At 40.6% G+C, this 21,765-nt stretch overlaps 1 protein-coding gene across 1 annotated transcript in view; it reads left to right on the top strand.

Annotated features, from left to right (window-relative positions):
- The window catches only part of FGF9 (fibroblast growth factor 9), a 30,749-nt gene extending 12,825 nt beyond the window's left edge, over positions 1–17,924 (top strand). The window contains exon 3 of the mRNA XM_058045623.1: positions 13,803–17,924. Within this exon, the coding sequence (XP_057901606.1) occupies positions 13,803–14,048 (246 nt within the window). The 3' untranslated portion in view covers positions 14,049–17,924. The remainder of the gene's footprint in view (positions 1–13,802) is intronic.
- Positions 17,925–21,765: the final 3,841 nt, after the last annotated feature.

The following is a 21,765-nucleotide window of genomic DNA, read 5'->3' as shown; positions in this document are numbered from 1 at the left end:
AAGAGTGCTTGGAAGGAGAGCTCAGGGCAGCATACAGAGCTTCATTTACTCACAGAACAGCTGGGACAGAGCTGAAGAGCTCAGATCAGGAGCCAGGGAGGGAAGCTCCACACCTCTGGGCTGCAGACTTACAGGGTGTGTGCTGCAAGGTGAGATGTAGGAACACTTTTAACAGGGTCATAAATTGCTGTCCTTCAAAAAGTGAACTGAAAGCTTGATCTGAGAGACTAAACTAGCCTTTTGCTCCTGAAACACTGGGGAGAGGGTGGAGGAGGAGGAGAGAGAGAGAGAGTACTGTCCTTGAAGAAACATGTTTTCCCAGTAAGTGTGCAGGGACGTGACGATATGCCTCTTTATTGTCCCAGCAGGGCTGCACCTGCAGAGTTTTATGCTTTTGTTTGGGTCCCCACAGTTCTGGAAGGGCTGTGAAGCTACAAAGACTGGTGAACAGAAATTTTTCTGATAAAAAAAGGACAATTTTCATAGTTTACTGAAAATTGCTTGGTGTAGGCAAGGATTTCTTTGGCTGCATTCTAAAAATATCTTTTATGCTCCTGTGCAAATAAAGGAAGGGAATTGTTCAGCCTTTCAAATGGTAGGTCAAGGTGCACGGAAACAACACGAAGAAAAAAGCAGGTTGAAAGTGCATGTTGGTAACAGCATTTGGGCCAGGTATATAATTACTACAGGTGCTTAAGAACTGGATAAATAAATAAATTACCCTGCAGTATCATCACACTTTCCTTTTAAATACCTCTGATCTAAAATGATTCCATATGTTTCAGGTTGATTTTAAAAAAAATAATAATCTGAATTATCTGTTCTCAGTGTCCAGGTACCACAGTTGGCGTGAGCCTGGAAACAGAACAGTCTCAGTGCACAATTTTTGGAAGGAGAATTAAAAGCAATTTCCTTCAGTGAAGGCAGAGACTTCTGGGCTGAGAGTGGTCAAATCCCAGGAGGGATAATGGCTGTGGCACCTGGTTTAACGCCCTTCTGCTTGTGTTAGTGTTATTATTTACAATAATAATGTGGCTCCTGGTAAATGGTATAAATGGAGAGACAGAGGGTGATTCCTATGGCAGCTGGCTTGTAAGGAGTGGTCAGGCTTTCTGCACGAGCAGCTTTGCTCAGGAAAACCTGGCACTGCCATGATCAAAAACCCGATGGTGTCTTTTACTGACGACAGCGACTCGTGTCTCCCTGGATAAATCTGCTTTAAGCAGGAGACTGCAAGAAGCAGGCCTGTAGTTAATTTGATGGGCAAACTCTGAAGAGGCCCAGTTCAAAAAGGTGATTATGGCTCTGAATGTTAAGGAAATCTGAAACTTTGTCAGACATGCAGAAATCCGGTGGAAGTGGTATCCCAGCAAGGATGAAACTGCATGTAAGGATTTGAAGGTTGTGAGAGCTTGGCAGAGGGTCTGCAGAGAATGGGAGAAGAACGGCTTGCAGAAAAGATTGTGTCTTAGAGATGTAGAAGCATGGGCATGAAATGGAAATTGATGCAGTAAAGCTGATTTGGGCCCTGAAATGTGTACTTAACTTTTTATAAGGTGAAAAGTTTTTAAGCTATATGCCTGCAAAGGGAACAGAAGTCTTTACCAACATGATGTATTCAGGAGGGAGTGTAAATGCAATACAGTTTGAATGTGGATGCTAACTGGGCTAGCCCTGTTTCTGACAAAATCCTTTGGGTGGTAAGGTGTCTGGGGAGCTCCCTGCTGTGGGATGAACAAAGGCAGTAGGGGCAGCCAATACTGCTACTGAAAGAAATGGTGATTTTCCCTCCAACCATCCATCCCCTCCCTTTTGCTGGCACAAATGTTTCTTTGCTGCCTGGGGAATTGAAGCACGAAACTGGAAAACAAATCTGGCCAAGCAAAAGGGCTTCAGCCACAGTGGTTCCCTTCCAGGTCACTGGAAGGTGCAGCACAAAGGTGGGAGCAAACCTTGGGTGAGGGAGTGTTTGCTTCCCTCTGAGGCAATTTCCATCCTTGAGTGTGTGTGTACCTGGGGCTGTGTGGTTTGTGTTTGGCTGCAGGGCTATCAGTCTGGCTTGGGATGCCCTTGGGATGTTAGGAACATCCTTTTAAATGGAAGAGTAGAGGAAGTACATGCATGATGAGTTTACTGAAGCAGGATAAATAGTTTCAGGCAAGCATGGTATTTTATTTTTGGTAGGAATATCTTTTTCTAGAAATGGAAAATAGTGATAATCTTCAGGGCTGTGTTAGGTATGACCTACAAAACAGAATGTTACAGTGGGTAGAATGAGTGTTATTAGAAGACTTGCATGATAGATGGTGAAAACTCTGAAGAGAAGACAGCAATGGGGAGTGCTGAAAGGTTTTAGACTGGAGTGAAGCTATTAGTGGAGTTTTTATGGATTGGTCCCTGGACTGATTTTATTCCCTGGTTTTATTAGGGACATTAAACATCTTGTCATAAAATGGTAGTGGTGTGTTATTGAAATTTTTGCAAAGCTGAGAAGTATTTTCAGCAGAGGAGGCAACCTCACAGAATGGTCTTTGTGCCTAAAATATTTACGCACGAGGAGAGCTCTATCAGCGCCACTCCATACAACACTAGGAGGATCCAGTCTAAATACAAAATGGAGTTTGTCACTGTGTTAAAGATGATGAATTGAAACCAAAACAGGTACAGAAAGGGCATGCTGGGATTATCAGAGGGATGAAAAGACTATCGAATGATAGACTCTAAAGATCTTGACTGACTTAGCCTGAGAATGAAAACTGAGAGGGTATGTTCTTGCTCTCTGTAAGTACTTTGAGGTGTAACACTAGGGAGGAAAAATAGGTCCTTGAAATAGAGTACAAGAATGGATTGGTTTGTCACAAGAAAGCTTAGGCTGCATAATGAGGAAGATTCAGGCTTTGAGGAAATGGGTTTTTGAGCTGTCCAGAGGGATTTTTGCAGGGAGGTGTAGATGAGACATAAATGCTTTTTCTGCACTGTACAGTAAGAAGCAGCTTTGTGACTGTGGAAATTTCCTGGGTGGAGGGTATAGATCTGAGAAAAGTCCATATACTTGAGTTTCCTCATCTACTTCACCCTTGCAGATAACCAATCTTAGAATTTGGATGGGCAGTTTTGCTGAAAGCTGGGTACTGTTAAATGGTGTTTAAGCACAAGCACCAGCATGGGGAATGAGGCAGGAACTGCAACCTGCTCAGCAAGGTATGAAGGAATCTATAGAATTAAAAGGTCTTTTGAGATGTGGGCACAGGTTTAGGAAAAAAATGATAGGTCAGTACACTTGACACAGGTGATAATGGGAGAAAACTTTGTGAGAAACTGCAACTTCTGTGGTTGTTTTCGAACTACAGCTTCAGTCTTTTTTAAATCAGAACTTCATGGACTTGAACACTGTCACCAAAGAGGGACACTTACTAGTAGTGTTCTGTGAGATAGATACTACACTTTTCCTCAAGTCTATGGTCTTCCTCAGAGGACTAAATTTCAAATGCTCACTAGGTCTGAAGATAATTTTTTCTGGGACAAAACTCTCAGTGATCTCCCTGCCTTGGTCTGCAATTCTATGTCGATCTTAGATTCTCACTACATGCCTGGGACAGGACAGTATGAGTAACTTCTATATAAATTACGTGTGTGTGTGTATGTGTGTGTATGTTTGTGTGTATACATACATACATACATACATACATATACATATGTTTATGTGTTTATATGTATATATATAAAATCTAAGCTTTGGTAAAGTAAGATCCTACTCAAACCTTAGTTTAATGATTTGCTTTTCCCTAACTAAAGATGTCTGAAATTTTGTGTTCTCATGAAAACAGGAGGCTAGAGGTGCTGCTTGAGGAGGCAGCCAATGTGACCTTGCAGGAAGCCTCTTCCAGAAAGGGCAGGTCTGATTCCCTGCTAGTGCTGCATGCTTCTGCTTTCTTCCATGCTCCAACTCTGGCACTCATCTGACCTGTCAGGAGATCAGTTGAGGGATATAAAGCCACAGGAGAATGTTCAGCTTCCTGAACTGGCTTGCTGCCTGTTTGGGCAAGCACTGGGGCTCAGTGGGAGAATCAGGTGCAGTGTGGGATGGTTGATGGGTTGAGCACCATGCTTTCAACAGCAGGGAGTTGTTAAAGTGGCATAACTGCATCGCAAACCCAAATCATACCCAGCAAGCAAGAGTGGGACATCTTCAGATTCTTTTCTTTGCAGTTGTGTAGTTCCCTGTCACTGCAGCCCTGAGCCTTTCTGGAGCTGGCTGTGCAATGATACAGGGGTGTGAAAAGGTTCAGTGCCTTTGGTTGATCTGAGAATACTGTGCTGAAGTGACATGCTAAAAGCATCAGCAGCAGTGACACCCTGAGATGTGCTTGGGGATTATTCACTGCATCAGATAAAGATCTGATGTTCTCAGTTTCTGATTCAGGAGCCAGTGCAATGTGAATGTGGTACTCTCTCCCACTTTGCCATTCATAATACCATTCATAATTTCAAAGAGAGAGTAGAAAAAGTCTGCCCTGTGGGGACTTCATTAGGGATTTTGACTTGGTTGAGATTTGCCTTGCAGTTTGAATGTGCTTAGGCTGATTTGGTGATGTGCAGCAATGTGGTTCATTTGTGTCACATTTAAAAAGCTTGAGAAATAAAGCTTGTTATAGTGCAAATCCATATTTTCCCCTTCTATAAGGACCTCTTGTTTCTTTTTCATTCCTTTTATACTGGCAGATATCTGATTTGAGGATAAGATTTTATATTTGTGTTCCACAGGCTGCTGCTAAGGTAAAACTTGTGTTCTAGTGTGGATGCTGCATACTTTTGAGGTCTGGCCCAGGCTGTGCATCTTTTATCTGCTCAACTTTGCTCTTCAAATTTAACACAATTATAGATGCAATTGTGACTCAAAAGAAATTTTGACTTGATTCTATTATGGTTGAAATACCATTGCCTTCAATGGAATCAGGATTGGACCTGCTCCTGTAAAACCACCAATTAGTTTTATGGTTGTGTCAGCAGATCCCAATCAAGATAAGAGCTGTATTGTATTCATCATTTTAAAAACCTAAATCTAGACAGGGTTCCTGCCTATGAGAGTCTGCAATCTAGAGGCAATCTTTTAACATATAATCTTACTTTTTCATGACAAGGGAGATTTTGTCCCATTGATGCCTTTGTTAAGACATCATATAGTGTATAATCTGAACTCAGAATAGGAAAGTTATTGGAGAAGACTTCAGCAAAATCTTTTTATTTATTATAGAATATACAAATGTTGTAAAGTTTAAACAAAATAGCAGGATTTTTTCCCTTTTTTACTTTAATAATCTGATTTCTTTGGAAGATTCATGTTTGCAGGTACCTGGAAGACCAACAACCTGGTCTTTGAGCTCTTCAGTCGCTAGTTCTGTTGAAGTTGTTACTATAATGTATCTTTTGGGTTTTTACAGACAGAATGACAACTTCTTTCATCAAAGCTGAAATTAAGTGCATGACTGAAGTTTTACCCATTGAAAGACAGGCCCACTGGTGTGCATGTGAGGAGTAGGGGTCTCACGAAGGAGCAGAGGCTCCAGTGTTTCCCAAAGGCTGGGTCAGCTTTATTACTGACAACAGAAGTCATGGCATAGCAGCACCAAAGATGTATGGATTTTCTGGGAAATATTGAGGAAATACCCATTATTCTACTCAGAAAGCAAGATACTAAAATTGTGTGACTAAATCCAAGACTTTTTGGCAGGGTTGCCATTGGGAAAAGGAAGGGGGAAGTGTCCAAAAGTCACCCCTGGAGAGGCTGTTTATGAGAAGTGTTTGCCAAGGGAGGGGGCACTGCTGTTGGAAAAGGGAAGTGTGACATCTTTTCCTCAGCAGCAACTATTTGAAATGCTGGTCTTCCTTCCTGTCCAGACAAGGTGGGAAATCAAAAGGCCTCATTTTTAAACAATTTAAACTGAATAAGCAATTGAGCCCTGCTAGGTAAAGATCACAGTGTGCCAGTCCTTTGTTTTAGTGCCCACCAAAGCACATAGTTTTTAAAATTTCTCTGTGAAGCTTGTTGGTTTTCAAACCCCAGTGGCTATGTGGCATTTCAGTGAGGATCTTTCCAAAATGTGATAGCTTGTGATGTTTGATGACCCCCATCCAGAATGACAATGTGATCAGTAATGTCCTTGTCCTCTGAGCTAGTATGTAGCTGGTAGCTTTAAAATTAATAATAATAAAATTAATAGCAAAATACAGAGACAGGCTTTTGTTCATCAGTCCTTGACCAAATCATCTTGCTGAAAGAATAAAACATGAATTAGTTTTATAATGTACATTTATATCACTACATATGTATAACAATTATTTGGTCCCTGTGGCAAAGTGTTTCATGAAGGGTCCTGAGCATTCTGCTCTTTTTATGATGCCACCTGGTAGCTGAGAGATGAGGTGCTTCTTTAGTGGTGGATAAATCCCTTTTGTGGGGTACTCACTGAATGTAGAGGCTCATGCAGATTGAATATTTTTTATCCCTCACTTTACAATGTTTTCTGCATGTGAGTTTACTCACTTAAACAACACTTTCTGCTGAATGAGGTCTATCTGCTTTTTAAAGCTGTGTTCTGTGCTTAGAGAACCGCAGAACAAGGCAAAAAATACTGACAAAACACTTTGTTCCATCTTAGTTGGATTTAAGGAAAGCATGTTTTATTTACAAATCTCTGTCTGGGTAAAACCTTAACTGGTATTCAGGCTAAAGACTGTGTGTAGCTGTAGGGTGGCAGCCCTGCTTTGACATACAGGTTGTCTTTTGATAGAAGAGAATTTGTGGAGTGGGGAGCTGGGGAAGGTCAAGTTACAGCTTTCAGTAAATCCGAGCGTGCCTGAAATGGTTCTTTTAATGTCTTAAAATATTTGTTGCCTTTTTATCATTGCAAGGCTGATCCATGTTCCATTTAAGCTGACGGGAACCCTTCTCCCATCTTCTTTAAAAATTGGCTCTGGCCCCTGTATCAGATTGCTGAATACCACCTTGCTTTCTGATTCTTGGAAGGGCTCAGCCAAGCGTTATGAATTAGATGCTTAGATAACATTGATGGCTGCAGTTCTTTATTGTGCCAAGGGAATCAAAAATAAAATAGAGGTTAGAAGTGTGACTAGTAAATGACACAGTGTGGGCCCAAACCTGCTGGTTTGGAAGGGAGGGGAACAAACCTGCTTGTTTATTTGTTTTCTAAGAGTGGGCTTTGTCCTGGTCCTGTTCCGTTGTGCTGTGGAGAAGGAAGCTCGTCAGCTTCCAGAGAAAAGGCACTGTGACAGCTTATGTAGCCTGAGATCTGCCCCTGGAGTTTTGTCAAGACTTCCAACAGCGTCATGAGCAGATCTTGGGTGTTTAGGTGAAAATGAGTTTTCATCTTATGCGCTTGGCTGAGCAGATATAAACCCAGCCTTTGTGAACTTAGGCATGGCTGTTGATGGGCTGCCTATCCTCAGGCACAGTGGGGCTGCTCGTCCCATAATGATTTCATGTCCAGGAGGGCACGCTTAAGGCTTGACAGATGCTGCAAACTTGAAATCTCAAAGGAGAGGGTATCAGTAAAACCAAGACCTGAGGAGTTGGCAGTGGCAAAAATGGATGGAGGCCCAATTGGCATCTCTTCCTCCTGCAGCTCACGTCAGAAGAGCTCTGCAAACAGCCCTGGGGTAGCACAGTGCTCTGTGCCAGCCTGGTCTCTCCAGAGAAGGTTCTTGATAGTGTGGAGAGCAAGGCAGCAGGAGAAGAGCGGCAATGGGACAAAGGGGTGAAGCACTGAAATCCCTCCTGCACTGACAGTGTCCTGGGATTTTACTCTTGGTACTGGAGTCTGGTTATTTTGCTGTGGAAGTGCTACTTTTCTGTTGTCTGCATCAGGGCCTGGAAGTACCACAGGGTCTGCATCTGTGTAGGTGTTGTGGCTTTTGGCAATCATGATCTCAAGGGGTTCAAGTTCTGCTGGATCTTGGGATCTTTACAAGCTTTTTGTATGAAAGATTCTAATCTTTAAGCACCATGATTACTTCTGCATGGCGGCAGCAGTGAACAGACACACTTGATTTTTATTTTGTAAGTGGGGATTGATGTATAATAAAAACTTTATACAAATTAACTAAGAGGTTTAGGGGAAGCAAGTAAGATGGATACTGGATGTACTCTGTGAGAGTACAAGGTGACCTCAGGTAGGGAGAATGCAATTGCCTCACTGTGTTTTTGCCAGGGACACCTTGCCTGATTTCCCTCATCATATTTAATGTGCCATGGAATATGAAATGTATATCAGTGGCAGCATTGGTGCCTGACTGCTTGTCTCTCCTCTGGCCCTGAAGGGTTTCCTGCTAAAAAAGAAAAAGGCTTTCCTGTCTAAAAGGCTTTTGGAGAGCTACTGACACAAACACAAAAAGCCAGTCAGCTAGTCCTCTTGGCAGACTAATTTTTCCCCATTTTTTTCATGTTTTGTCAAATTATCAAACAAAGCATTCTGAAAAGAGGCTACTTGGAGAAGCTCATCAAAGAAAGCTCTGTGACACTTACCAAGTCAGACACACAGTGTGCAGGGCTTGACTCACACTGTGGTCTAATTTGGAAAAGAAAGTGGTGCTGCTTGGACACTGGTATTTGGCTTCTCATTGTGGCTGGAGGTGGTTCACCCAGCCAGAAACGAACAGGCTTAGCATGAGAGTACAGAAAATGCCACAGCAAATGCTAAGCTAGACCTTTATTTATGACAGCTCTGTATGAGTGTTAATTATTAGCTGAACATAGCGTGTTCTAGAGGCTGTTTGCATTACAGCATGGGAAGGGCCAATGGCATGTAAAATGTGTGTGTTGGTAGGCAGAGCAGCAAAGCAAACTGCTTCAGAGGAGAATAGGGCTTTTCTTTGTTTCCCTTCACTACACATGCAGTTTTCAGTAATGCCATGTAGCCATAATGAGGGATTTGCATGAAATTACTCAGGAGATTATACATATAAACATGACTTTTATTAAGGGTGGATTACCAAGGTGTTACTGTGCAGCAGGTATACAGGAAGTGTTGACTACATCAGATGTATTTCTTGTTAATAGTTGTTTGAACTTCTGGATTAGGTGTTTTCTTGTCTCTGCTGAATCAGTGTAGCAGTTTGCAAAAGGGAAAACTACACATGGCATAGAACAGAGTAGTTTGCTTGGCATGAAAGGTACTTGCTGTGATTTTAGGAATGATGGTCTGAAGAGGCTTTCTTGTTATAAGAAAGAAAGAAAGAAAAGAAAGAAAGAAAAGAAAGAAAAGAAAAGAAAGAAAGAAAGAAAGAAAGAAAGAAAGAAAGAAAGAAAGAAAGAAAGAAAGAAAGAAAGAAAGAAAGAAAGAAAGAAAGAAAGAAAGAAAGAAAGAAAGAAAGAGAAAGAAAGAAAGAAAGAAAGAGAAAGAAAGAAAGAAAGAGAAAGAAAGAAAGAAAGAAAGAAAGAAAGAAAGAAAGAAAGAAAGAAAGAAAGAAAGAAAGAAAGAAAGAAAGAAAGAAAGAAAGAAAGAAAGAAAGAAAGAAAGAAAATTGATGTGTTCTATACAGGACCCTGTACTGTTCTTTCAAGTACCAAGCAGCACGAATGTCTTACATTCTTTAGAGTCATGAAACCATTCTCTGAGCAGTGTACATGTGTTTTACGTGTTTCTACTTATTTGCAATTAACTATTTCACATGGATAGCTATTTTAAAACAAAGCTAGCAGAACTTTCATTTTGATGCCTGTAAACATGCGCTTTATTACTTTAGAATCTGACTTTTAATCAATCTGCCTGGAAATAGGATAGCATAATTATTTTCTTTCCTTGTTAGGTGGTGGAGAATGTAAAAAGGGAAAGGGGTCCTGAGCTTGCTAACACTGACCAGCCATTAGCAGCTTTCTGAATAAAATCTTTCTTGGGGTTTTGTCTTTGTAATATGTGCATCTTTGTACAATGCAATTATTTGCACATTCTGAGTTAAGCAACAGGTTAAAAAACCAAACAGGTGAAGCATGGAAATGTAGCAAAATGAAAGTCAATCACTTTGTAGTTGAATACTCTATGAGCAGCTCTCACAGAAAACATGTGGTATGTGGTGCAACATCTGATTTATATAATTTTGAGGTCACCTCCTTATTTGGCCCTGAATTAAATGATTTGAGCAAGGCAGGCAGCCTCCCCTTTCACAGGAATGCAGGTTGCTTTCCATAGCTGTTCCAGTTGGGTATGTTTGGTATTTGTGTCAGCTTTCGACAAAGATGTCCAGCAGCTTTAAGTATGGTGCAAGGAAATATTTGCACTGGAAAATTGATAGAGAAGTCAGTTGCTGGAATAAAGGTATGCAAAAATTGCTGTATTGTAGGGCTAAATCTTGCTCTTAAATGTGCATAGAGGGACTTTCTAAAAGTCATAGCCAGAAGGAGAAATGTGATCAGGAAACACCATATCCTTTCCATACTGGGAGAGTTGGTTTTCAGCAAGACTTTCCCTTCCTAAGATGGTGAGACAAGAGGGTGATGTTGGCAGGATGGACCAGCCTCACCTCTCTGTTATGCTCATTTCTGGCTGGAATAAAGACATGCATACTTAAAATGTGAGCATAAGGTATTAATGTTATGTAGGGCTGTGATGGTACATGGTTTAGAGGTGGGCTCATCAGGGTTAGGTGAATGGTTAGATTCCAGGATCTTAAAGGTTCTTTCCAGACCAAAGGATTCTGTGATTCTGCATAAATGACTATTCTGGTGGATGCTGATTTCTGTCTCTCTTGGTACTGGATGAGACATCATTGTAAGACTCTCCTAGGGCTTGGGAAGAGGGATATTATGGGATTTCAGTGTGCCACATTACTTACAGGATCTGATCCAAAGTTGTCAACACTGATTTACTCCAATGGTGTCTGACCACAACCAGAATTTCAAAGTCTCCTAGAAGGAAAAGGCTTGACTGTATAAAGAAATGTTTTAATTTCTTTTAAAGGGTAATTGTTAATGTCCCTACCTATCTGATCCCACATTCTGATTGCTCTGTTATGTTCATGTCAAAGTATTTGCCTCATGTTTGTACATGAATTTCTGAGAATTTTGAAGGACAAAAGAGATGTAGCTGTCTTGTAAGTGAATAAAAAGTTAAAATAGGATAAGCTTGTAAAATGAAGATTGAATTTGTGAGCTTGAAATCCATTTAACTCATCCAGAGTGCAGTACAATGCAAACCTCCTGATTCAGGGTCTGCTAGTTACGTGTACCACAGCACTGTCATGATCCATCAAACCTGCCAGATAAAGAGAGGCTATTTTAAAATTTCTCCTTCAGGGCATGGGGAAGTAGTTCTTGCAAAGATAGAAATTTATGATGATGCTAAAAAAAACTGCAGATGAAGTGAATAATTAATGAATTCACGACAGGACTGAAATATCTTCCTAAAATGCTGCTATTTTTAGCAGGGAGTTCTTCTGCAGTGCTTGTCATGTGATCCTATTGCCTTCTGAGAGTAGGAAAACAATTTGAATTAGTTTCTCTTTCCCCACGGACTTATATAAGTCCAGTATATAATACCCCTTAGCATCTGAATCTGTCTTAGGACAAACAGAGATGATTTTAAACCTCATGCAAAATAAAACACTAATGAAATCTATACTTAAAGATAATCCTCTCTGCAGCAGATTACCTTTTGTAATAGTTTGTACTTTTGAGGCTGTGCAAGGGGAATACTGCAATGGGTGTAACTGGCAGCTGCTGCTGGTCTGGTGATGCTCAATGCAGCTGTGGTTTCAGGTTGGCAAAGGACATAGAGGCAATTATCAATAGAAGGTTGCAGGGTATGGCCCACAGATAAGGGTTTAATGTGAACAGATTTGTGCTTCTTTTGCCTATAACCATTGTAGACTATTGCTCTGTTTGAAGTAAAAAAAATCAAGCTAAAAAAATAAATTGAACTAAAAAAAAAATTGAACTAAAAATGTCAAAGTCAGGAATTACTCTAAAAAAATTGTCACATCCACAAAGGGATATGGTCACTGCCACAGTGAATTTTCAGGTGTAGAACATGTGAAACCGGTCCTGTCTGGGATTTCTGCTTTCTGAGTGGTAATGAGGTACCCATTAAATGGGAAGTCAGGAGCAGCTTACTTGCTGCCTTTCTTGCCTACTGGAGTTGTCACAAATTTAATTCAGAAGAACCCTCCAAATCCCAACCCTTCAGGTGTTTGGGAGGGCCTGAGGAGGACTGTCTTTACAGCTCAACACCCAGTTTGTACAGGTGCAGAGGGGTGTTGCCTTCCTTTCCCCGTTTGCACGGCGTTGTTTCCCCCACAAGATATACTTCCTGCGTGGCTTCTGTAAGGTGTCTAGGGCTCCTTGGGCCTCTCTTGTCCCCAGCCCAAGTGGGCTGGCTTGGGAGCAGAGTGCTTGCCACACACAGCAGCAGTGAAACATCTGGGCCAAAGCACATTGGCTTGGGAAAGGATTGTGAGCTGAGTCTCAGGCAGCAGAGGTGGCCCCAAAGGCACGTGCAGCTTCAGGAAAGGTTTGGTGGTGGTAAACCTTGGGAAACTCCTTGGTAAAGTCATGGAAGCTGGTTTTTAGGGGTGCTTGAGCTGTGGCTCCTTAGTTGTGTGCAGGCACAAGTTTATGGCCTAGATGCCATACATTGCTGCATCTGGGCCTGGGTCTCTGTTTTCCCATCTCCATGCTCCAGTCTAAAAGAACTGTTTTAAGATTTAATATCTGTAAAACACATGCATTGTATGGAACCTTGTAATAATTAGAAATTGATCCTCAGCTGGAAGCTGGGTGTGGTTGATGTGTTATTGAAATGAGAACTTGTTGCAAAAAATACATTGAATTATCACTATTTTTTTCTTGTACCTGGTGAAAAGACTATTTTCAGGCTTATTTTTCCCAGCTTTTCATCAGCTCTCCCATGCTCACCACCTTTTTTCCCAGCAACTTGTGTGAATCCTTCCTAAAATGAGTCTGGTTATCAGGTGGCTGTGTTTTAAGCACTCTATTAAGCAATTTTTTAAAAAACAAATTTAAGCAATCTTAAGGATGTGGAAGGCAACACACAGACTGAAGAAGTAGGTCAGCTGGAAGGAGTGGGATTCTGTGGTGGCAGGAGGATCTGATGAATGGTTGATATCCTCAGTGGCTTCTGTCCTCAGTAAGATGGGACAAAAGGACAACCCTGACAATGCAAACCTGGAGGGATTTTCCTTGCCTGCTTCATCTCAGCACACAGGGTTCATGTTCCTGCTTGAAGCTCTGTTGGGTTGTGGCTTCATGCTGCAAACAATAAATCAAATGAAGGCTAGCAAATTGCATGTCTTTAAATTAATGAAATGCACCAAGTTCTCCATGCGTTGAAACGACATAGAGATTTTAAGACTGTAAATTTTATTACAGCCCTGCAAACTGGTTCTAATTTATTTTATTTATATCTGTTTGTTTGAATGCCTGTACTCACCATTGAAACAATTTGTTACAGAAGTCCAGTAAGGTCTTGTGAGCTGCTTGGGAGCTCTCAGAAATAGAAAGTATCTGTTTTCATCTTTGTTGTTACAGTATTGATTTGGGCAGTGAGGCTTTGAGAGTCATTTTTGCTTCACATAGAATTATCCACCCTTCTGACTGCCTCCTGAAACACCCAGCAATACAGATCTTCGTAGCTAAAACTGGGAGAATTGAAATAGTTTATTCTGCAATTTATTGAGGAGATACCAGTTTCAAGCCATTAAAATAGTGATTCTTTTACAAGTAGCTTATTTTAGTGGCTGTCTCCTTACTGCTCTTTCTTTTCTTTCCACAGGAAAAATTAACCCAGGAGTGTGTATTCAGAGAGCAATTTGAAGAAAACTGGTATAACACATATTCATCAAATCTATATAAACATGTGGACACTGGAAGACGATACTACGTTGCGTTAAATAAAGATGGGACTCCAAGAGAAGGGACTAGGACTAAACGGCATCAAAAATTTACACATTTTTTACCTAGACCGGTGGACCCTGAGAAAGTACCAGAACTATATAAGGATATTTTAAGCCAAAGTTGACAAAGACAATTCCTTCACTTGAGCCCTTAAAAAGTAACCACTATAAAGGTTCATGCGGTGGGTTCTTATTGATTAGCTGTGTCATCACATCAGCTCCACTGTTGCCAAACTTTGTCGCATGCATAATGTATGATGGAGGCTTGGATGGAACATGCTGATTTTGTTCTGCACTTAAAGGTTTGTCCTCCTGGAGGAGAGCCTATGCCCACTCGCTTGATTTAGTACGAGAGGGAGCGCGAGAGAGTGAGTGCGAGAGAGAGAGAAAGGGAGAGGATGAATGGGAGTGAGAGCGCGAGAGAGAGGAGCCGAGGGGAGGAGGAGGGTGAGGAGGAGGAGGAGGAGGAAGGCCTGATGCATGCTGGGGAATAGACACGCTTTTAAATTTTTGATCAGTTGTACTTCGTCATATATCAGCATAGCTGCCATACTTTGATTCATCAGGATTTTTGGCTGGTGGCCTGCTCAAGTGTACGCTGCATTTACAAAGGCATGGAGGGTGCAGTCTTACTTAAACAAGAGACTTTTCAGTTAATCGCTCTCTGGGTCTTACCCCACTGAGTTTAAAGCAAAGACCTCTTAGTAAAAAAAATAAAAATAAAAAGTTAAATTTATTTATAGAAATTCCAAAGGCAACATTTTATTTATTTTATATATTTATTTATTATATAGAGTTTATTTTTAATGAAATATGTACAGGCCAGATAGGCATTTTGGAAGCTTTAGGCTCTGTAAGCATTGAAATGGCAAAGGCCACTATGAACCTGTGGTAAATTCATGCAAGTAAATATAAAGGTGCATGGATAAAAAAAAAAAGCCAACAATAAAAAGGTAATGACAATAATAAATTCTAGTGACCCTCATGTACTAAAGGCGACAATCTCTTTTGTGCCCGTATTATTGTACAAGTATGCACACCACTCATGACACTGAGTCCTCACTCTTCTGACTGCTTGTTTCATAGCTTACCCCAGAGGATTAAAGAGAAAACTGGGTCTTCAACTTTTTTTTATGTGTCTGTAATATTTCCTCTCAGATAAAGTGACTTCTTACATCATTGTAAATTTCACAGCTGTGGAAAATATAGGAGTTGGAATATATTCTACTTGTTAAAACCTATTGCAGATTATACCAAAGCTAAATGATAAATATGCTATTTTTTTTTCCTAAAGAGAATGCCAGAAACAACATAAGTAATACCAACAACAATTATACTAATTTTAAGATTCCACAAAGAACACATAAATATTTCAGAGGGCAAGAACCAGGTTAACAGGATCACTCTTGTAAACATGTTTATTTGTGCACTTGACTATCTACTATGAAATTATACAAGTTCCATAGGGGTCATTGTAATACCTTTTATGGAAAATTGCTTTCAGTGTGAACTGTCATAATACATGATATTAGCACCCTTCCTAAAGTAAAACTTGCAAAATGAAACTAATAAATCTCTATCAATAATGACAATGAGGGGGACAGTATTAGACTTATTTTTATTGTTTTTCCTAAAGTATGTTCAAATATTCATGAACCCTAAGTGAGGAGACAGTATATAATATTTAAGGGTATGTAGCGTTTTAAGATAAGCACACGAAAACGTTGGTTAGCAGTGACCATTTGGAAATTGACCCTCAGGAAGAGGCATTTTCCCCCCTAATACTCTGAAGAAAAGGGGAAAAAATAAAAAATAGACGAAAACCATGTTAGGATCCATATGACAAATGCATTTTGTAGTTGTTTCATCCCTTAGGATTTCAATCCAGTGCCATTAAGTTGAGTGTAGCCTTCACCATTGGATATGTTGGGAGCAGGGCCGGTCCTGACACCCTGGCTGTCTGCGTACGCACGGGAGTCCTTTGGAGGAGTGATGTAAAAGGTTGTAGCCTACTTGTAATTAAGAAATTTTTGCTCTACAGCACCCTTGTCCATCTGATTTATATGGTTTGAAACTTATTTCTGTTCTGGAATGACCTCTGGGTCGGTGTGCTGAACAAACGTTCCCTGACTGTGCTGAAGCAGGTAGGAGGAGCCATGTCTCAACCGGCGATATCAGTGATCTCAAACACAACATGGCGTTTTGTTGTGATTGTTCATGGATGATAAAGAGACGTAAATTACATTAGTTGATTTGTAGGGTACTTGTCTAGGGACTGTTATTGCCAGGGAATTTACAGCCTTCCGCTGCAGCCCACACGTTTGTGTCCCAGCCTTTGGGGCTCGGATGGTTTGGCTGCTGTGGGTTGCTTGGGTGCCGGATCGTTCGTGTGGGCCATGCAGAGATTGTAGGAGAAGAAAAGGCGCTCCTGGGCAGGACCAGGGCTCACTGCTCTGTGGTAAATGCATCAAGCCCACCACGAGGAAGGGAGGTTGCAACTCTCTGCTGTTTCAGTAAATCTGACATACACCAGGAAATTATCTGCAAAGGTTAAAATGACTCTGAGTCAAGGCCGCAATATTAGGCCACAGTTAAAGTCTTAATGTTAAATTGACTTGGATTTTTTTTAGTCATAGGCTAATCATTACTACTAGTTGACATGTTTTATTTAATTTATTTTTTTTTGTATTTTTCTACAGAAAGGATTAAACTCGAGAAAAATGTTATGAGTTTATGGCAGTCCTTCTAAATAAACTGTAACCGATTTACTCGAATAACCCGTAATGGTGTGTAAATACTGACTTTATGTAAATATAGAAACATGTAATTTAACTTAGGCATTACTGCAAGACTGGAAGGCCCAGGAGCTGGCAGTTTGCCACTCCCTGCAGGTTCACTGGGTCAAATTTGGCCTGTTTCGGGTAGCGAACAACCGATTCTGTTCAGTCCCTTGTGTGAAATGAGCTATTTCTGTTTGGTTTTGGGTGGGGGATGGGCAAAGCCATTGTCACCTGGGTGCTGCTCAGCTCCTTTGCCAGGAAGGTGTGAAGGGGCACGGACACCCTCCTGCTCCTTATGTGATCCTGCTAAATCAGGGCTGCAGAGAGCTGACACGGCAAAGCAGGGAGGCTTGCAGTGCCTCTCCTCCTGTGCTGTGGACAAACAGAAGTCTTCACCTTCTAGTGCTGCCCATCTGGCACCTTTCTCGAGCTCTAAAATTGACTTGAAGAAAAATCTGAGGGAAAAAGAAAAGAACGATTGGTGTTATTTTTACTTGGTATTCTGTAATGGTGTGTAAATACATACAGAATTCTGTAATTTGTATAAATATATTGCTATAGAATTTTGAAAATTGGTATTATTTGCTTGATGTCCCTTCAGAGCATTTTCTTATAACTGTGCACATGTGTAATAATGGGAGGGCAAAGAGATGTCCTTGCTTAATCCTAGAAAGAGTGTGAGAATATTCCCGGAAAACATAAAACATCAGTATTTTTTATGCCTTTTTGCTAATTTGGAAAAAAACAGGGAGATGTCTTTTTGGCAAGAATTTCACCTGAAGCAGATCTGTCTGGGCAAGCAGTATGGCCCAAAAGATGATGGAGATCCAGACCAGTGTTATAATATAGACCGGTGTGGAGCTGTATTTGGTAATGTGTAAGGCAGCCCTCCCAAACGTAGGTGGGGTGAATGAAACCTGGCAGAGCTGGGCAGTGCAGAGTGGAAAGACAAAAATCCTAGGAAAATTGCCTTAAGTTTCTACCAATCATTGCAGGACTCAAACTGCTTGCCAATTGGATGGGGAAAAAAAAGGGTATCTTTCAAAAATGACAGGGTATAAGATGTGGAGGCTGGAGACGAGACTCTGGCCTAAAAAATCAAACTCTTCTGTTGTCACCTTGAAAATAAGATAAATGTGAGTTTAATAAATAAGCAAATAGGAGGGAGTTGAAAAGATGCTTCTGAGGCAGTTTCTTTGTGTACAGAATATTGCAAGACGTAAGAGAAGATGCCTTTCTCAGTCCCTAGCTTGTGCTCTGCTCTGCCTTTTGTACCAAGTAAAAAAGTATCTGTAAGGTTCAGCTCTGTTACTCATGATTATAGGAGTAGAAATGGATGGGCTGTGAGCCATGCTGAATACCTTTTTGCATGAACCCCTACTCCCACCTAGTAATTCTCACAAGGTCCTCATGAGGTACACGAGCAAACCTCAAGATGTGACCAGGCTCCTTAAAACTGCAGTTTGCTTTGCAGAAATGGAGTGGTTCCAGATTCTTTGGAATTTTGATGAAAATCTTGGAAACTCAGACCTCTACTCAGCTGTGTATGTGCAGGCAGCTGTATTTGTAGGTAAACTGGGGAAAGAAGTAGACAACCATGTAATCCTCAATATTTTATTCCACGTGGCCCATTGTTTACTGATCTGAGAATAAAACCAGAAGGCTTCTGCTTCCAGAATTTTATCTCTGTTCTTAAACTGTTAGAGCTCTCCTTGGGTTGTTCACAAGTCAGTTCTGTCCTGCCTTTTTGTTATCTTTCACCTTTCCATAACACTACAAGGTGGTTTTCCCAACTGGCCCCCAGTAAGTTCCAGTAGTAAAAACTCATCTCCTCTTGTCAAGAAGCTGGAACCGCCTGCCCTAAAGTTTGTTGCTGAACTCTTTGACATTGAAGTATGCAGGTCATGGATAATTGGCACCTTAAATCTAGGTCTCAAAAGACAATTAGTGATTAGAAACAAAAAATTGCGAAGGTGTCTGGCCAGGTCAGAAGCCAGAAGTTTGAAAGCAGAAAATATTTAATGGTGTTCTGGAAATTTTAAGTGAGAATAACAACCAAGTTCCACCTGCAAAGTAATTTATAAAACTTTTTGCTTTTTCCCCCTCACGGTTTTCTACCTTTAATATCTTGTGTGTGTGTTTTTTTCTACCCAATGATAGTGAAAATGATTATTTTATGTTTTCATTCATGATTTCTGAAGTCCAGCTGCCTTTGTATAATTTTTCAGAGTTATTCTGCTCTGAACCCTAGGGCAGGAAAATTGCCATGTGATTCTGGGTTAGGATAGAGGATCACATGCCTTGCAAAAATGCTGCTCTTGTGCTCAGAGTAGCTGTTAACAGTCCATAGGATGACCTTTTCTTACCATATCTCTTACATCGAGGGCAACAACATTAATTGTAGTTTAATACTTTGTATGTTGTTGTTATCATGGGAGAAATCTTTCCAAATGATCCTCAAGTCATGCTAGCTTTATTAAACCTGCATCTGTTGCCTGAACAACCTCTCACAAATATCCTGTCACAGAGAGCTGTGTATAAAATAAATTTTAGCTCTATATTGTTTAGTGATGCAAAAAGGATTTCATTTCATAGCAAAAACCCAAAAACCAAAAAAATCCCACCCCCAAAAATTAAAAAAACCCACCAAAAGACAACAACAGCAAAAAATCTCAAAAAACCCCCACAAGCCCAAAAACCTGACCCCCTTTTCCTTTAGGTTAGGGGAAATTATTTTTATGTGCATCACTCACAACTAGCAACTACATAGCCAAAAGAATTCTGGAATTAGACTGAACTGTCAAAATGTTTCTCACATTTCTGTTTTTTTGAGAAATCACAGGCAGTCAAATTATGCTGATATGCAAAATATGCCCTGTAGATATTTTTTTCCATGTCCAGAGGGTCTGGATTTATGTATATCTTACAGTTGGAGGCAGTCAGTCTAGGTGAAAAGAGCATTTCTGTAATGTTGAAACTCATTCATTTTATTGACAAGCTCTCCCTGCCCCCGCAGAGAGTAGCTTTAGTTAAAATTATTATTGTTATTTCTACCCTTGTTGAGAGAGTAGATGTAAACACTGCAAGAGTGTCTTGAAATACTCCCTCACAGCTGTGCTCTTGAATGCATACTTCTTTCTTTTGTATTTCTTATGTAGCACGATTTCTATTGCTTTTTAAAAATCTTTATGCTTGTTATGAATGTCCACACACGGAAGTAGTTGCAGTCAAATTATCTATCTCTGGCTTCTTCGGTTAAGCCAATTTTCTAAATCTCTAATGTTTTGGCTGGCAAGGCTGTAACTTCTCAGGCAGGACTCTCGTTTTTCCTTTTCTCTTCTTTCTGCTACCATCCATGTTTTTTATTCTTGGACTGTAATTAATTTCACAAACCTTCACAAAGAACTTGCATGGTAGGTCCATCTTATCTACATTCCTAGGAAGCAGAAGACTTGCTGGTAAACAGTTCTCTGTGCATTTTCATCTTTGATATGTTGTGTGGTTTGGCTCCAGAAGAAATCAGTGCTTACATCTTCCCATTCAGGATGGTTTGGGTCTTCATAATACTGTGTCCCTAGTGTGACCATTAGAAGGGTGTTCAATATATAATGTCAGTTTATTTGGATATGGTGTATCCATTCCATTTGTCCTTTCACTAAGTGTTTTGTGCAAGCCTTGATTTATTATCCATTAAGATAATTTAACACCTAAACTACATTGTAGACATCACCTTATTAACTTGAAATCTCTTGATCAGCCATGTTGAATTACTCGTGTTGGCAACTCATTGAATTATAAGGACTTGAAATGTGTGTTAAAGAGGCACAATTTGGTTGTCAATCCCTTTTGTTGTAAGACCTGAACTGTTCTCTGAAGAATGAAAGTCAGGTTCACATCCCCAGTTCCATTAAGGATATTTTCCTCACTGGCTCCCATCCACTTCACTGTCCCTTGGAGGAAAGCAGATCTTTTGGCCTCTTCAATGTGCATGGGAATCACTCCCAAATAACCTGCTGTATTAAGTGCTGTCCTGTATTAGCTCTCCTCCTTCTAATAAAAGCCACACCTTTCCAGTATTTTTAAGGTGTTTCTCCCTATCACCTCAACCTTCCTAATATAATTTTGTGGTATTTGAGTATTTAGGCTGATGCTATCAATGAAACCTCTATTTTGTAGTTGTGGTTGAGTCCAGTGTAATCTCATTACCAATCAAGTCAGTCTTTACTCAGTAAAAAAACTTTGAAGAAACAGTGAAAGAAAACTGCATGTTACCCCTCACCTCTAGTGCGTTTGAAGGAGGCAAATGTGAACTTGCTCATGCTCTGATCCCTCTCAACAGATTTCTATACTCTTAACTGTCTTTCTGGGGTTCTGTAATATCCCATTACTTTCCAATTGATATTACCTGTCATCTTAGCAAAAGCTTTTGCCAATATCTGTGAACTTGATGTACAGTGAACTCCACGAATGCTCTGCTAAGGGGATGGTGTTACACGCTGCCACAGTCATTGACATTTCCTGCTGCTTGAGATCAGCCTACTCTCTTGCAAGTGGAATGTCCCTGCTTGTTCCAGCCTCTGTAACAATGTGCCTGCCAGGCTGCTTGGTGTAGAAAGGAAGCTGCTGTCTTTTGGTTTATTGTACTGCACAAGCAGTTCCCTCAGCAAGAGACTACCTTCCTCATTCCAGGACCACATGAAGGAGTTCATGCTTGGCTTCAGTAGAATTTGCACCTCTTATCTTTCCCACCTCAGCCCATATTCCATGCACCTAATTAATGTTTCTACTTTTATGGCCTTATTATCTATCTGAAAAATGCACTGTTGGTGTATGCCTGAAGGCTGCTCTGAGTAGACTGGTGTTTTCCTTCTGTACTCTCTGTGAGTTGTTACACACACACAGGTACTCTGCTAGAAGCATCTCATAGCCTTCTTTCTCTTTAGAACAAACAGGCCTGCTTGATTAGATTAGGTGGGATCCCAGGAGTATCCCCACTCTTCTTTAGCAGCAAAGTGGAAAACAAGCAAAGTTCTGATCTCAGCTGTCAATAACAGTCTTTGCT

Source organism: Melospiza georgiana, chromosome 2 (assembly GCF_028018845.1).
Source record: "Melospiza georgiana isolate bMelGeo1 chromosome 2, bMelGeo1.pri, whole genome shotgun sequence".
Lineage (NCBI taxonomy): Eukaryota > Metazoa > Chordata > Aves > Passeriformes > Passerellidae > Melospiza > Melospiza georgiana.
This window is presented reverse-complemented; position numbering and strand designations above follow the sequence as displayed.